General features: G+C 46.6%; 1 protein-coding gene across 1 annotated transcript in view; it reads right to left on the reverse strand.

The window, feature by feature from the left end:
* The window catches only part of bcr (BCR activator of RhoGEF and GTPase), a 93,738-nt gene extending 79,146 nt beyond the window's left edge, over positions 1-14,592 (reverse strand). The window contains exon 1 of the mRNA XM_086152465.1: positions 12,752-14,592. Within this exon, the coding sequence (XP_086008591.1) occupies positions 12,752-14,378 (1,627 nt within the window). The 5' untranslated portion in view covers positions 14,379-14,592. The remainder of the gene's footprint in view (positions 1-12,751) is intronic.
* Positions 14,593-16,555: the final 1,963 nt, after the last annotated feature.

The following is a 16,555-nucleotide window of genomic DNA, read 5'->3' on the forward strand; positions in this document are numbered from 1 at the left end:
AGTTACATTGGTCAGGGAAATATACAGTAGCATGCCACGTCAAAATTGAGTTTGTGTAGGTCTGGGATAGTCCAACAGTGGATTGTCCAATATTATAAATTCTGGTTTTGGCAGGAAGTCACCTTGGCTTCACAATCTAATACTGTACTGTACATTTTCCCAAAGTAAACATTAAGAAGTACTCTGGAAGCCGTATCTGCTGTATCACTTCTCCCCTTCCGTCTCGCCCACGTCAATACATAAAGAGAGCAAATGTGGATGTTGACAAAATGAACACTGTGTCTCATAAATGTAAAATTGAAAACATAACAACCGAATGACGGGAGAATTTAAATGAGAGGAAGAGTTTGCTGTTACACAATGCGGACATCACCTGCCTTCTTCTGTCATCCATTAAAGAAGCTCCAGTTAACTTATTGCACAACTAAAATCGGGAGTATAGTAATATGGGGTGTCGTGTTCCCACTCCACGCCCCGACAGACGCAAACTAGGGTCATGTTAAGGCAGGAGCTTCATTAACACAGATGGCTACTCGCACACAAACACTCACACACTCCTGCCTATTCAGTAACACAGGGTGTCCATGTCCGCAATGGAAAGTTGGATAATACGCTTAGAAACGCGGACTTTCACCCCAAGAGTTGATCGATGCAACACTGAGGGTTTCGGTTGCAGCGAATTGCTGGCCTTGGTGAATGCCTGTGCTTTCCAAGTGCTTTCTCAGTATTAAGTGCCATTGAATTTTTAGTTGGAATTATTTTTTTCTGCCTGAATGCACATTATAGAGCCTTTTCCAAGGGCAGAGGTTATACATTTGTAAGGGCTTGGGAGCTCCCAGGTACATTTGGGGGGAAGAGGTATGACTGATGACTTCCAAAAATATGAGGCCTCAACAACAGGCCAAAAGAGACAGTAAGAGAAAGGCTTGGACTGAGAGGCTTCTTCTACCTGACAAGGAGAAAACAGAGCTTCTACCTTGGATTGTTGACTTACATTCATATTAAAACTCATAATAGTTCAGACAGATTCCGAGCCGTGATTACCGAAGAAAATGTGTGCAGACAGTCCGAGGCAACAGACTCTGCTTTTGGGATAAGACAGAAACCTCCCGAAGAGCTCAAAAGCAAATTAAAAATCACCCTTTTTATTGTATGTAGCATTCCAAGCTGAAAAAATAGCTGAAAGTGGCTAGCGGGTGCAGGGAAATGTTCGGGGAGAGAAAGTGAAAGGGATATTTACCGACATAAAAGAGATATCACAGAAGGTGCGCTGTTACCGAAGGGCATTCGGGAAAGAGATGGAGACACAGGGAGGGAGTTCAGATCACAACGTGATATGTGATCTTCCCCGGGAGGCCCGGAGTTAGCGATCTCTCTGCGACCGGTCTCACAACAAACAACATCAAATCAAGTCAGTTAGTCGTGCAGTCTGAAGAGCACCATGAAAAATTTAAACATTTAAATGATGTGAGATGGTTTTTATTTCACTTTAACAAGTGTCTCATGCGGCAGTTTCTGCAAAGAAATTCAAAATAAACTACGGCACACACACACACACACACACACACACACACACACACACACACACACACACACACACACACACACACACACACACACCCAGCTACTGTCTGACTTCTCCATCTGTTCCCTCATCATCTGGACAGAAGCAGCCCTGAATGTATCTATTGATGGGGTTGTGTTTCCCTTGTGTCCTCTGTGTGTCTAAGTACAGTGGGCTGGTACATTTTCCTCTCCGCCCAGTAAACATATAAATCTCCATTCTAATTATTTTCACAGATCCTTTCCTGCATTGAAACTTTAACAAAAGCCATTCTGCACATGTCCGATCCTCTGCATGCAGGATAATGTATCCTGTAGGAATGTGTTGACTAATCAGCCGGAGAGTGACAACAACACGGCCCCGACATCACCTCCTCCATCTCCAACTCCACCACTCCCATCCCTCCTCCCGAGGGAATAAAATCCAGTTATTCCTCTAGCTCTGGTCTTAAATTCACCAAAGAAATAAAAGCCGGCACAATTTAATCATTAGCTTGATAATGTGTTGTTTTCAAAGCATATCTGTTGCCGCTTGTAAATTCCCCATTTGCCAGTCTTTCATTCTCACAGCCCATCCAATCCCAACACACCGCCACCGCCAGGAGCCCCGGAAGTCATGAACGACTGGCATTCGTTGAGAAACCCCCCCCGGCTGCCTCTCGCAAATACAGAACAATAACAAAAACCTGGAGGAAAGAGAGAGAGAGAGGGGCCAAAAGTCGGGCTAGAGGCCCCCTGTTTACAAGAAAAGGTAGACGAGGGGGTCTTTTGTCTACCTTTGGGGTCTTTGCTTCTTTTGTTCATTGTGCTTATGTGCTGTTTTCATCTCCACCAGTGTTACTGTATCTGGATCCAGTCCATACACGCAGCTGAACTAACAGCCCTGCATATAATGATTAAATTATCTATCATTCAGGTAGCACCATTTTTATTCTATTTTTTTTTTTTTTTAATTTTTACAATTATAGAGCACTTTCGCATCTTGTAGTTTAAATGCGCTTTAGACTGGATTCCATTCATCCATTCACACAAACAATTGGGTGTGTTGCCATGTACGGTTAGCTGCCACGGCGCTAACCAGGCCATTCAGGGTTCAGGGTCTTGCCTGAGAATACGTCAACATGCAGACAGGCGGAGCCGGAAATCGAACCGCCAACCGCTTAAATGGCCCAGACTGACGAAACTGGGTTTGATGAATACAATGCAAATGATTTAGCCCATGATGGCGCCTGAATTCAAGCGATTTCTTAAGGGAAATACACATCCGAACGCCGATGCTACACACTGGGTGGTGCGGGGCCGGAGTGATTCCCAGCTGACATTTGGTGAAAGGCAGGCTACATCCTGGACGGGTCACCTGGCAGTCACAGGGCGACATTCAGAGACATCCAACCATTCACACCTACGGACAATTTAGAGTCATCACAACTACTGACTGCTTTTGGTTTGTGGGAGGACGTAAGAGAACCTTGAGAGAACCCAAGCAAGCTAATAAGGGGGCTAATAAGAAACCTCCACATTCATCATCCTTTCATAACTCCCTTAAAATGAAAAACAGGATTACAAAAATATCTATCTATGTAAATAAGCAGGAATTATCTCCACACTTATCTCAACACCTGAACCTCCAGTAATCTTCTTTACCCCAGGCTTTGAAATATACTCGACTTCAGAGTGCAATTTGCGCTGCAAAGCATATTTTTGTGTTTTTGAAATGCGATATCTGTATTTTGCCCTGGTGAGATGGAACAGCAAAAATCAATGCGTTGAAATGCTGCTACTCAGTTACACGCCAGTAAATATGTTGTTGGCCAAAACAGAAGGTGGACATAAAACCAATCATTTGACTATCAAGCTTCTCTTCTGGTCTCTGGGACAAAAACAAGTGGCAATTAAAACTTTGAAAAAAAGTGTTTGGTGAGGCACCGTTTTGACCATGGAGGTCTGGATTACGTCTTCCATTGGACTCAGGTCTAGTGTGTTCCATACACATCATACTACCTTCTCTTGCAGCTGAAAACATGCAAAGATTTCTCAAAGGTCCAATTGTGATTTCAAAAAAGTGTCATTCTTAAATGATTATATTGGACTTTTTGTTCAGACTTTGCGTGACACCTTGAACCAAGACACAAAGAGGAGACGCAGGACGTTCAAGAGCGTTAAACCTGAAAAAAAAATCCTGCATCGACACATCAGTTAACCGCCTCCAACCGCCATCGCACTCCCCTTTGAAATCCAATACTGACAGCAAACTGAATTGAATTCTTTTGAGTCACATATTTGCTGAAGAAATATAAGCTCTTAAGTGCGTCCACGGGCAAATGTTTTGCAAGACTGAGCGTACAAGCACACACTGGAGAAGAGGAAGACTGAAACCCGGAGAAAAAAGGTTCAGAGAAATAGCTGTGAGGATGTCACTGGAATATAAAGTTATACTTTGGACAGTTGTAGCCAGAGTGTGTTCGCTCCTGCAGGGAGGTTCCTAATTGCCTGGTGGGCAAACAAGGGCCGTCAGGTCCCACACACTTGGTTTCATAACCTTTGTCCTCAGCAAAAGTGGGCAGCTTCAAATGCACGATCCTGCACAAATGCACAATCCTGCATCCCCCCACGCCTTGGTCGACCCTGCAATCCTTTTCCTGCTTCCTCATTCAATATGCAAACATACTTCCAACATTTTTGCCTTAGTTGTTCTTATTAGGTGTATCCGACGACGGTAAATGAACATTTACAACGGGAGACACGTTGGAGCGATAACGGTTTTAAAAAAATATGTGTTCATTGATTATATGATTTTATTTTGTGGTGGGCTGAGTCAACCGACGAGCAAATCAATTTCTACTGACCTTTGGCCTCTGGGGTGATTGCAGTCTTGTTGCAAATGTTGTGGCTGCGTAGTTCCAGAAAGGAAGAGCGAACCAGCAATGATGTGCCTCAATGCATCCTGGATATGTTTATATGTATATTTAATGATGTTTACTTGAGATCAGATCACTCATTTGGATGCCGGGCGTAAACAAGACTCCAGGGTGAAGGAAACAGAGGTAGGGATATGAATAGAGTGCACGTGACGTGGAGATGGGGAGAGAAAGACAGATAAAGGTCCTTCGATAGCATGACAGACGGGTGCACATCCAAGAGAAATCCCCAAAACAAAATAAAAGGGAATCCAAAGAATGAACAGAGGAGACGTCTAAACATATTACACGTTATAAATCATTGAATTTAGTCACTTCAAATACCTGAAGTGAAGAGGACTGTGGCAGCGCCTCCATAAGTGAGAGTTTGGTTGCCACAATAAGATTTATCAGTGACAACCAGGATCTTAAATATCTTAAATATTTTACTTGGGGAAAATAAGGGTAATTGTTGAAAACGTACAGTGATAATTTAAGAATTGTGTGAGATTTCGTCCACTCACAAGCATTCAAATGCAAGTAGAATTTCACCGACATCTTGTCAGGCACGTAACTTATAAAGTATCTGTTATGTTTATGTTTGTGCTACAGTTCGGTTTCCTGTTTTGCGTAATATGATGGGGAACAAAGTAGTCTAATAATTGGATTATCAGTTTGGAATTTGAAGATCTGCTGGCCGGGAGGCGTCTTTGCTCACTGACATACATATGAGGTCAGTCACTCATTCATGTTTGAAATATTCCAGTAATTGGCCTGATCCTGGACGGCAGCCCGCAAAAGTGTCTCCCATTCAAATTATTCTTTTTTTCCCCGAGTGCCACCTTTGTAATTAGAGCTGCTTTCACTAGAATTGACTTCTGCTAATTCTGTGCTTCTTTGAAATGTTTATTCCTCCCCCCATTGTGTGTTTATGTATCTTGTTTGTCCGGGTTAATTTAACCCTCGCCGAGGACTCGGAAACACCACTGCCGCATTTGTACTATACGTTTTATGCTACGCACATTAATTTAAGTGACAAAGTGCACACACATTCCTACAAAGATGAAGTGATTTATAACAGACAAATTCTTTCCCCAAATGATGGCGACATTTTTCAGATATCCATGTTTTCCTGTTTAATCAGAGTTTGTCATTAATTATCCAGCATGAAAAGCCTCCGGCACAAGTAAAGTCCCACAGAAAGCGAGAAGACTGGAGACAATGAGACATCTCTGTCTAATGGAGGCGATTAAATAGCTGTAGAGACCGAGAGTGCGGGTTTTGGGAGAGTAAACGTATGCTCCTTATCAGTGCATGCTTCTCTGCGGGTTCAAACGAAAATAAAATCTCAGGTTTAAGACCAAGGAACATCACTACTGATGAAGTTTTGGCTACATGACATCAAAACTCAGCCGTGGATTCTGCATAAGATGTTATCAATAACGCTTCAGATGCCGGTCCTTTCATTCTGTAAAATATGTCAAACGTATTCATTGTTTTTGGTCTCGAAACATTGCGTTTTCGGTGAATATCCGTGTGCGCCGCTGCTTTACATGACAGCCTGAAACCAAGGAAGGCCAACAACACACTGTTACATAAGCTGCATTGCATATAAAATCAAATCCTCGCTTCCCCTCAGAAGGGTGTCAGGTATTAACAGCTTGACTTCGAAAGAAAGTCCACACCGGCGGCGCACATTTAAAGAATACAGCTCGCTGCTTTCGCTTTCATATCGCACAACATTCCTGCTGGCTGACAGCTGTGACAGCCCTCTTTATTTTCACTCCGCAATCTTACGTTCAGTGAGTGTGGATTATGTCCGGCGTCTTGAGAAGTTTCCCGAAGCCCTTGATTGCTCGTGTTGCGTTGAACAAACATCCTGGCCCAGAAGGAAAGCGACCGCGCTGGTAATTTCAGTTGCTGGCTGGACATACTGATACAGGGTTCTGTTAAATGTTGGACAACATTTTCCCGGGCCCTTCCCGCAGGTTAGTTGCCCTCTTTGCTGATGACTCACTTCAAATAGTCTTCAATTCCAAATACTTTGAAAGACCAGTTTACGCTCGACTTCGAGGGACAAGCTCTTCGCCGCCTCCTCGTCCCCCCGGACACTTTATTTCCACTTTACTCACCTTCTCTTTTCTATATAACTACTTTGAACGCCAGCATTACTTTGGACGGCATCCAGAGACGAGCCGTAATCAGTCAGGCGGCTTGATGGAAAGTGCACGGGTTGTCGAATAAGCAGGACATCCTTTTATTAATGGACGCTTAAAGCACGGGCCGTTAAACATCAATATCAAGGTAATCACGCTGATTGTGTTCAATTAATCGCGGGAGGAAAAACAAGTGGTGAATCGTTAATGTGTAAATAAAAACAAAACGGTATTTTTCTCGTTTTTCTCGACGCATCCTGATGACTAGCTGTGAATCTAAACCTGGGCCCTTTGTTAGTTCCTTTCACATATTCTATGTTCAAAATGATCACCATCATGAACATATGCGGGATGCTGAAATGTAATCGAGTTTATTAGAAGCAAGAAAAGCTTCCATCCTACACTTCCCCTGATCCAGTTTGAATGCAGTACCGGTTAGAGCCCCTCCCACCTTTTCTTGGATTCCATACGGTAACTCCGACCGAGATCTCGGCTTCTCGGTCATGCTGTTAGATTTGGCTCTAGCTCTGCAGCCCCCCCCCCCCAAAAAAAGCTAAATTTCATCTCGGCAGGTCACGCCGTTAGCGGTTAGCTGTGGGCTCTGCGCCGTGGCCAATCTGTGGCCAATCTTGATAGCGAGCTCAGTGACTGTGACACCGGGGGCTATGATGCACGCAGCCAAGATGGAGGCTTTTCAAAAGGGCAGGCAGTTCCACTTAGGGGAAACAACTTACCAGAATTTATGCAAGGGGATTTTCCAAGGTTTTTCTCTTTTTTTTTTCTCAGGACTTGTCAGTCACCGGGGGAAGACTGGCTGGGCGTTTGGCACGGCGAATGTACAAACACACATGAAAAGAAGAGGCGAAATACACGAGGGCGAAGAGGAATAATTACCGCTGCGATGGCTTGGGGTTGTGTTAATATGCGTTTGTATTTGTGAGTCTGTCCTACAGTGTCCGGTGATGATCGTTCAATCTGATTCCGTAATCCGTTCACCCCGGTAGTTAGTCGGTTGCATGTGTGCGCGTGCATGTTTCTGTATTCTCCCTTGGCTCAATGAATATTGGACACACTCATCAGCCATTAAAGCAGATTCTTCCATATGCACTTCCCGTGCATACGAAGTCACATGAACACACTGAGGTCTGCGGTTGAGCATCGTGCTCCGACCGGAGGATCCGGTTACACGAAAGCTAAGCCGGTCTGTTTGATTCTCACCAGGGAGCTTCTGGAGCTGCTTTGCCCCTCCTGGCCTCTGCCTCTGCCACCGCACCGAGGCATCTGTGCCAGGATGGACGTGAACTGCACAAAACACGGGATGCGACCCAAACCAGAACGGGATATCCCTGCACATCGTATGTAAACTACAAACGGAAACATCCAACCACCCCATTTGCCTGCCAGAATTACAATTTAAATTATTTCAACCCTAGAATACAGTTATACCTTGACCTACGAGTTTAATTAATGCGGTGACCAAGCTCTTAAATCAAATGAAACATATTGAAACACCGTTAATCCGTTCTAGCGCCCAGTTTTGTTTTGCGTTCTAAAAAAGAAAAATCGACTTTATCAACATCAAATAATGCATAAAAAATAATGATACATAATAAAAGAGAATTTTAAGACATAAACTGGTTTTATTAAGTGTATTTATCATAAGGTTTGGACGAACATGCCTGGAGCGGCGGAACAGGTTGGGGGAGATTTTAATTTCGTGCTCTATCGCTTAACCTAACTTACTCGCTACACACTTAGAGCTACAATGTATTGCTAATTTAACTGGCCCACTGTGCTACACTTGATAGCTGATCTTGATTTAGCGACGGACCGAATGCCAGTACCCTTTTTTAAAATGACCATACCGTCCCTGACCGACTTTGAATGCTTCGTCTGCCGACGTTCCCGCCGTCTGCCGCACCAAATAAATGTGTCGGGCCTTCTCGCATGATGCTTTCTGTCATGGTATCTAACCAACAACTTCTCCGCCTCTTCATGGACACGTCAACGATACGCACAAGTCCGTCATGTTTTTTGATGATTTTCGCTTGGCTGCCAAGGGGCCGGCCACTTCTTGACAGCGGCAACCCATGTCGGTGTCAAACATTGACATTTTGCTTTGGCACATAATTAGATCACTTAAGTTATATCATATGATTATAGCGACATGACAAAGACATGACTACTACGATGGCACAACGGCCCTGTCGTTAGTGCTTCCATCAAACGACAAAAAGGTCCGTGATTTAATTCCAATAGGGGGTCTTATTGTTTGCCATTTGCATGTTCTCCCTGTTTCTGCTTGGGTTTCCTCCAATGGTTGATTGGAGAATGAGATGGTGAATGGTTTTATGTGTCAATATGTGGCCCTGTGATTGATCCATCATGAACCCTGCATCTGGCCCAAAGACAGCTGGGATAGGCTCAAGCTCCCCAGCAACCCTGAGTGCAGGATTATATCATGTATGTGATACATAATAATATATATATGTATAATGTAATGTAATAATAATGTCATATAATGAATGAAAAAATGAACGAAACCACCATAAAAAAAGACAAAAATGAAATAAAGACAAAATGAAACAATTCACTATGGCCCTGCCGAGTTGTAGTCTGCGGTTTGATATTTTTATCGAAGTTTAAAGCGCATAAACGAAGGAAACCGAAATAAGATGAACAGTTTTTTCTCATAAGAGAGCAGCTCTTCTGTTCCTGAGTGGAGCAAGGGGAAAAAAAAAACATTGGTGCAGGTTGCCCAAAAGTCCGCCTGCAGCTCCAGTGTCCTGGCAGCAGTAACTCGGCCTTTATCTGCCAGGGTCACTCAGCAGTGAGGACTGAACGGGCCTGCAGTCTGTCCAGTCCTACCTCCCCCCTCCTCCCTTAAGCGTGAAAAGAAGGTCATTGTGCCACACTGGACTACCGCAGAGTATGCAGGCCTGGTCGGAGGTTCCATTAACAAATCTCTTTGCGGGTCTTGTGAGACATCATTCTTTCCCCGGCTACTGGGCGGAGATACACGCCCAATCACATGATCATTGAAACACATACATATATAAACAAAGTCTCGGCAAGAAGGGGGTATGCGTGCACGGCCTCAGATTGCGACGAGAGCAGACCACAAGCACTCTTGCCGTCACTGGACCAGACTGTCACAGACAATGAGTGCCCACTTGATTTTCATTTGCTGAGAAAATGATCAAACACATACACACACACACATACGTACACACAAGCGTCATACTCTGATTTCTAAGGGAGTAAGAACAACAGTTATTTCATAATCTGACTTTTAGCACTGAAAATACCCAGACATGCACACTGATGAAATTCTGTGAATGAATTGGTCACACAAAATATTTTCCCGTGTTAAATCCTCAATTTTTCCCAGCCCATGCAACATACAGTGACACACACACACACACAAATACACACACATACACATTCTGCATTTAGATTTGATTTGACATACAGGATGACTGTGTGCTAAATATGGTTGAGGGGGTGACATTTATTATTACGTTTTGAAGTAGAGGAGATGACGGAGCTCGGAAATAGCTTCAAGGTTCATAATTTCATGTCATGTCATGATTTAATGTAGTATATTTTCTGGCAATTTTATTTTGCTCTGTGTAATTTCAGGAGACTATAACCTGGTTTCTTGTTTTCCTGGAACCTTGTATTGAAGGGTTTACCGCAATACACTCAAGCTAAGGACAAAGTACAGGTTTGCTAATCTAATATTTCCCTCCACTCCAATGTTCAGGATGCATTTGGATCTTTTCATTATCATTTTACTCAAAGTTCCCAATTTGCTTTCGCCCAAAATCAATCTCCACGCTCAAAGTGACTTGAGCTTTGCTTAATTAGACAATGATAGATGGATCAATGAGACCTCGGTGAGATTGAATGACAACTTCCTTGTCTGTTATGAAGTCCTACTGGCAAAGGGGTGAAAACGGCGGTGTGGCGCCGCGCAACTCGTCAAATCCGAAGTTGACAATTAAATGCTTTCTGCAGCACGACGACACTGTTTGCTCCAAAACGGAAAAGATAATATCTGAAGGTCTTCGGTCCTTAATACTTTATGGGAGAAAAGCTTTTACACACCGGGTATCTTCACTTTCCAGCTGAATGACACTCCAGGGGGTATTTCTCATTTTTCTCAGTATCTCCTTTTTTTTTTTTTTTGTTCTCTGTGATCTGTCTGTACAGCATGCGGAACCTTTCGTCCTTGAAAACCCGGCATTACAATCAACAAAACATACCATGAAACAATTACTTCTCCCGATGGCACGCGGTGAATGGAGAAGAGAGGAAAAGCAAGACAGCTTACATGCTCACCTACTGCTCAAGGCAAAGCAGCCTCAAGGTATACAAGTGAACATCAAGCATGTGTATGTTTGTGCGACTGAGTGTGTGTGTGTGTGTGTGTGTGTGTGTGTGTGTGTGTGTGTGTGTGTTTCCCTTACGCAACGGGAGAGTTCTTCCCATCTGTGCCTTTCTGCAGCCCCCATGCTGACCAATGAAGCGAGAAATGACAGCTCTGCCTCGCAGTCTGCCTCCTTCAGTCTTCAGTCTTCCTCTCATCGCCGTCCCCGCTACTCAATATTAGCCCTTGCACTCATAGCGCTGTATTTTTTCCCCCCCATCTCTGCTCTGATTGTCAGTAAAATTAAGAAAAAATGCGTGCCGGCGGAGCCTGATACGGCGTCATATTTCATCATCATCATCAGCTTCACTTTCAACATCAATCCCGTCTGCCCCCACCTTACACCCCGAGCGGAAAACAGGGCCGCTCAGCGGGGTGTCTATCTAACATTTGACTCCTCCGCAAATTCCAGATAATCCCACGAAATGCGTCGTTGTCTGAAAACACACACACACACACACACACACCCGTCCTCTATCTTTGCCCGTGCTCTTACGGCTCGCCTAACTCCCCACATGGTTCATTGTTGTAGAGAAGATGTTGAAACAAAGAGGGCAGACAGCGCGGTGATAATCCTAAACGTGGCAGCTGGGGGAGCGCCCGCACGTTCGTGGGGGAAGCTCACGCTCTGGGTCGGATCCAGACTTTAGCCACGAAATGTTCTCTTTCTACCTGCACGCCAAGTATGGTGCCGAGACGCTTTTCCATTTACATACTGCACACCGCCAAATCCCACCCCCACCTGCCACAGTCCGTGTTTAAATTCAAATTAATTATAGATGCAAAGGCACCCCCCAGTCTGCGCTCGGGGAATTTAAGCAATGAGTCATACCTGGTTTCAGACAATATCCCCGTACAGAGGATAACCTGATTATCACATAAATGAAGTTATTCTCCTTTTCACTCTCTATCCGGCGACCTCTCTCTACTCCACTCTGGCACCGGGGTTGACCATATGATGCCAGCACCCTCTTGACTGTCTGGTCCATCGTGGCGCCATTCCCAAAACTGTTACGGTCCAGCGGGTCCAATGGCACGGACACAATTTAAATCGAAGCAAATAAAACGGGCGAACAGACAAACAAACAAGACAGCACGTTCTTATGTGTTGACTAATGGCAGGTTAAGAAGACCGCCGCCAAGCCGCATACTTTTGGGGGTAGTTAGGTTAAATCGGACAGCCAAGTTAAGCAGTGTTATATTCTCCAGCCCCCAAGACCTGCGGTGAAACGGTTAAGAATACTCAAATGGATTTCTTTTGACTCGGCCTGCGTTGGAAATTTTTAGAAAAGAGAAGACGGGCCCGCAGGAGTTTTCTGAGAAAGACTAGATCTGCAGTTTCGGCTCAGACTGACTGCGTTTATTGTTCACACGCCCGACTGACATTCCAAGAATATGCAGAGGTGGATCTTTCATCCATCTCCCATTCAAGGCCATCCAAAGGGCACACAGTGTGTTTCTGTGCACGCACACGCACACGCCAGCTCTCACACACACACATCATCTACATCAATATTGAGCTGGTTTGGCTTTTTTTTTTTTTTTTCAGAGGAAAGATGGAAACGCAATTCCTCCCTTATTAAATCGCAATCAGTCCCTCGGGCCTTCGTTTATTTTCCCTTCCTCAAACACAACCGGGCGCGCTTGCTGGGATATTCTTTGTTTCCACCTGCTCGCCACTAGAACAAATATGAGAAACTCACCCAGGTGGTCTCCATGGAAACTGTTGTCATGTGATGTTCTACCATGGAGCATGAGGTCATGATGAGCAGCAGGTGGCCAAATTTGACCGGTCTTGCGAACACTCACAATGGTGGCCTCAGACATGACCACATGGCCTCCCTGCTGACGATGGTGTCGCTTCTGGGACTGCGGCGTCGGAGGGCTGCTGCTGTCGAAGGAGTGCTGCGAGTTCTGGGAGTTCTGAGAGGGGGAGCGGCTCTTTTCCCGAAAGGGTCGCCGGAAGGCCGTGGTGGGACTGGGCGACACGTGGCTGGACTGACCGGAAGAGAAGTCCTCTTCGCTGGAAGTCAGGTTCTCATTGGAGCTGCAATCCGGGGTGTAGCCGCCTCCCCCGCCGACGTCCTCGAAGCTCCCCGGAGAGTAGGAGCGGCGCGGCCAGGTCAGAAGGTGGTCATCGCCACCGCCGTGCTCTCGTATCGCCACTCCGCAGCCGCCGCCGCCCCCTCTGGCATCCCCGCCGCCACCTTCACCCATCATCACTCCGCCCACATAGACGCTGGAGTAGGCTTGGAAGTCGGAGGGTTGCCAAGGCGGAGGCGGGGGTTTGCCCCCGTTGGCCCTGCCCGCGTGTCTCTGATTGGGCTCTCCGTCTTCATATTCGGCATCGTAGCCGCAGGTGCTCTCGGTGGAGCGACCTCTGTAAACCGGCCTGGCGCGTAGCTCCCCGGCAACTGTTGCCAGGTTACCTGGGAGGGAGTGCAGAGATCTCTTTCGCTCCATCTGCATGGCCTGACTGCCCAGGGAGCTGATCTTGTCGGATACGTCGCGGTCGTTCACCCTCACCAGGCCTCTTTCGTTGTGGAATTCCATGTTGGTGTAGGACGGCGGCGGAAGCAGCGGCTGCTGCTGCTGCTGCTTCTCCGGGCCCTTGGCTACGTCGCCCACGGTGTGCGAGTTGGCTCGTTTGATCCTTTCAAAGTTGGACCTCAACGCCGCCACGCCGAGTCCCATACCCAATTTGTCCTTGGATTCGGAGGTCAGCTCCCGATCCGGGGGCGGAAGAGTCGGCCTGCGGGGCGACACGGAGATGCCCCCTCTCTGCTTGGACGGCGACAGGCCGTCCAGGTTGTCGCAGGACGTGGACTCGGCCTGCTGCGGGACCTCGAAGGCCGACTCCAGACCGTCTCCGTGCGAGGCCGACTTCCTGGCCGGAGGAGGCCGGGGCTTGGACCTCCCGCTCCCGTCGCCGAGCGGCTGGAACCGGCTTCTGTCCACACTGGATGCGCCGTACACTCCGGCGCAGCTCCCCGCTCCGACCCCGACCCCTCCGGTCTCCTGCATGTGCGGCTGCTGGGACTGAGACTCGGCGCCTTGGGGGGCGGCGGGGTCCACCCCCTCGTTCAGCGGCGTTTTCCTGAATCCCCACCGCTGCTTGTCGTAGCTCTTCCTCTCCTTGGCCAGGAGGGTCTGCAGGTATATCATACGGAAGCGCTCCTTGTTCACCTCCTGCTCCAGGCGCCTGATGGACGCTTTGCACTTCTCCAGCTCCTGCTCGATCCCACCGACGGACCGGAGCTCCATCTTCGGCGGCTCCGACTCGGGAAATTGTGCTTTCCACGCCTCGATGAACCCGACCGGCTCCACCATATTGTGCCGAACGTATCCTATTTCCGCACCGAGGGTAACACCACAGGCTTCTAAGTGGCGTGTACCCCGAATTTAGAAGTTTGTTTTTGTTGCTGGAATCGAACAAAATCGCGCCTCCGGTTGACCTGCGGGGTCACCCACGGAGACTAAGGGGCTGCAGGCACTTGCCGCAACAATACATCCTGGCGTGAACAACAGAGGGAGAGCGCTCAAGTCACAGGGACCCACGACGACGGGTGGGACGTGGGTGAGGAGGGAAGTGAGGGGGGGGGGACAGAGTGGGTGGGTGGGTGGGAGGTGGACGGGGACGCGAGGTTGCGATGTGTCTCTCCCGTGGCATCCCAAGAGGGAAAGGGGGGTGGGGGGACAAAAAAAAACAATGTCACTTCTGGGGGATTCGTGTCAAGGGGACGTCCATGTGCGGGGACATTGTCCACATCTGTCCCCCCCACGGGTGATCGGGTGGTTGGGTTGTAATCCCGCTTCGGTTCGGCTCGCCGTCCGGTGTTCCGATCGTCCCTGCGTGGAGGCGCTCGTCCGCTCTCAGGTGCTGCCGCTCCGTTCCAGCCGCCTTTTGTGGCGGCGACGCTCAACGAGACCGCGGGGAAACGCGCAAAATACGCGACACGCCGACATCTGAGGGCGAAGACGGCGACGTCCGGCGAGAGTTTGCGATTCACCTCCTCCTCACTTGTGTTCCTCTCTCTTTTAACTCCTCCGTCGGGGTGTTTGTTTCTGCTTCAAATCTTCCTTTTCTCTCCCCGGATCCCCGCCGTCCGTCCGGCCGTGATGGTGCGTCTGTGTGCGCTCCCATCTCCAGCCACCGGAGGCCGGGAGGAGGAATGGGAGGGACCAGAGAGCTGGTGAGTCTGCTGGTTAAAGAGACAGAGGCAAGGATGCAGAGCCCCTTCCCCCTCCTCCTTACACCATCCTCACCTCCCCCTTCACCTGATCGACAAAACAACAGTCTGTAAACCTTCTTTCAAACCAGGATGTCTTTTTAAACCAAATCCCAACCACTGTTTCAAATATGCCCAAATGGGACGTGAATTTCTTGACCCTTTTTACCAGATATTGTGAGACTGGTGATTTTTATTTTGAAAAAAAAAAAGGCAAAAAAAATTATATTCCATTTTATATTTTTTCTATATTTTTTTATATTTTATACATATATTTTATATATATATATTTTTTAATTTCTACCGGATGTATCGGCTCTCCATGTGCAGCGTAAATCCCACCTTTGGCATCTTTGACCGAAGGCTGCCGCCTAGTGGCAAAAGCCTACAATTGCCTCACATCCTGCGATGACATAATCCCAACCTGAGGGGAGGGAATGGTGGCATTTGGGGAAAGTGATGGTGCCAAGAAAGAATATCAAGTCTGTTTTCTACCTTTCATTCATTCATTCATTCATTCATTCAGTGTCCACACCGATAAGTCTGCACTCAGGGTCGCAGGAACCGATCGCAGCTGTCACTGGGCGAAAGGACCTTTTGTCAGTAGGTTGCAAGGCCACATATTTGTCGCCTTATTATGATTCAAGGTGTTTGTCTTATGTACAGTCTGGAAATGGGTTTCCCCGCACAATGAAATGTTCATTTTTTGAGTAATTTTTTCCAAGTTTTTCAGAAAATACAAAGAACTGAGCCATGTTGAATAAGACAATGATTTATGCTAAAAAAAATGACTGCTATTCTTTTAAGGTGATGATATAGTGACATGCATTCAGCCTTTCATTTACACGATATGGAAACATATGGCTGGTCGCTCTCAATCACATTTTAGAGACATACATTCAATTTCTCATTCACATCCCTGGATAAATTAGGATAACCAATTAATGTACTGCATGTTTTTGGACTGTGGGAGGAATCTGGAGAACCTTGAGGAAATCTACATGGGCACAGGAAGCACAAAAACACAACAACACACCCTTTGTTAGAATCGAACAAGGCACAGCAGTGCAAATTGCTAATTACCAATTATATCAAGGAGGACGACACAGTTCAAATACCTTTTTTTTTTATTTACCTGAAACCAACACCTCTGTAATGCATCTACAATCATTACTCTTAAACAATGACCGTCTTCGTTTTTTTTTTTTTAATACATTATATATGTATTTAACCACCCAGGTTTCATTGAGGAGACTGCACAGGCCTTCTCACATTAGA

Source organism: Fistularia commersonii, chromosome 9 (assembly GCF_037954325.1).
Source record: "Fistularia commersonii isolate RoL2024-O1a breed Wild chromosome 9, RoL_Fcom_v1.0, whole genome shotgun sequence".
In the NCBI taxonomy this organism is placed as follows: domain Eukaryota; kingdom Metazoa; phylum Chordata; class Actinopteri; order Syngnathiformes; family Fistulariidae; genus Fistularia; species Fistularia commersonii.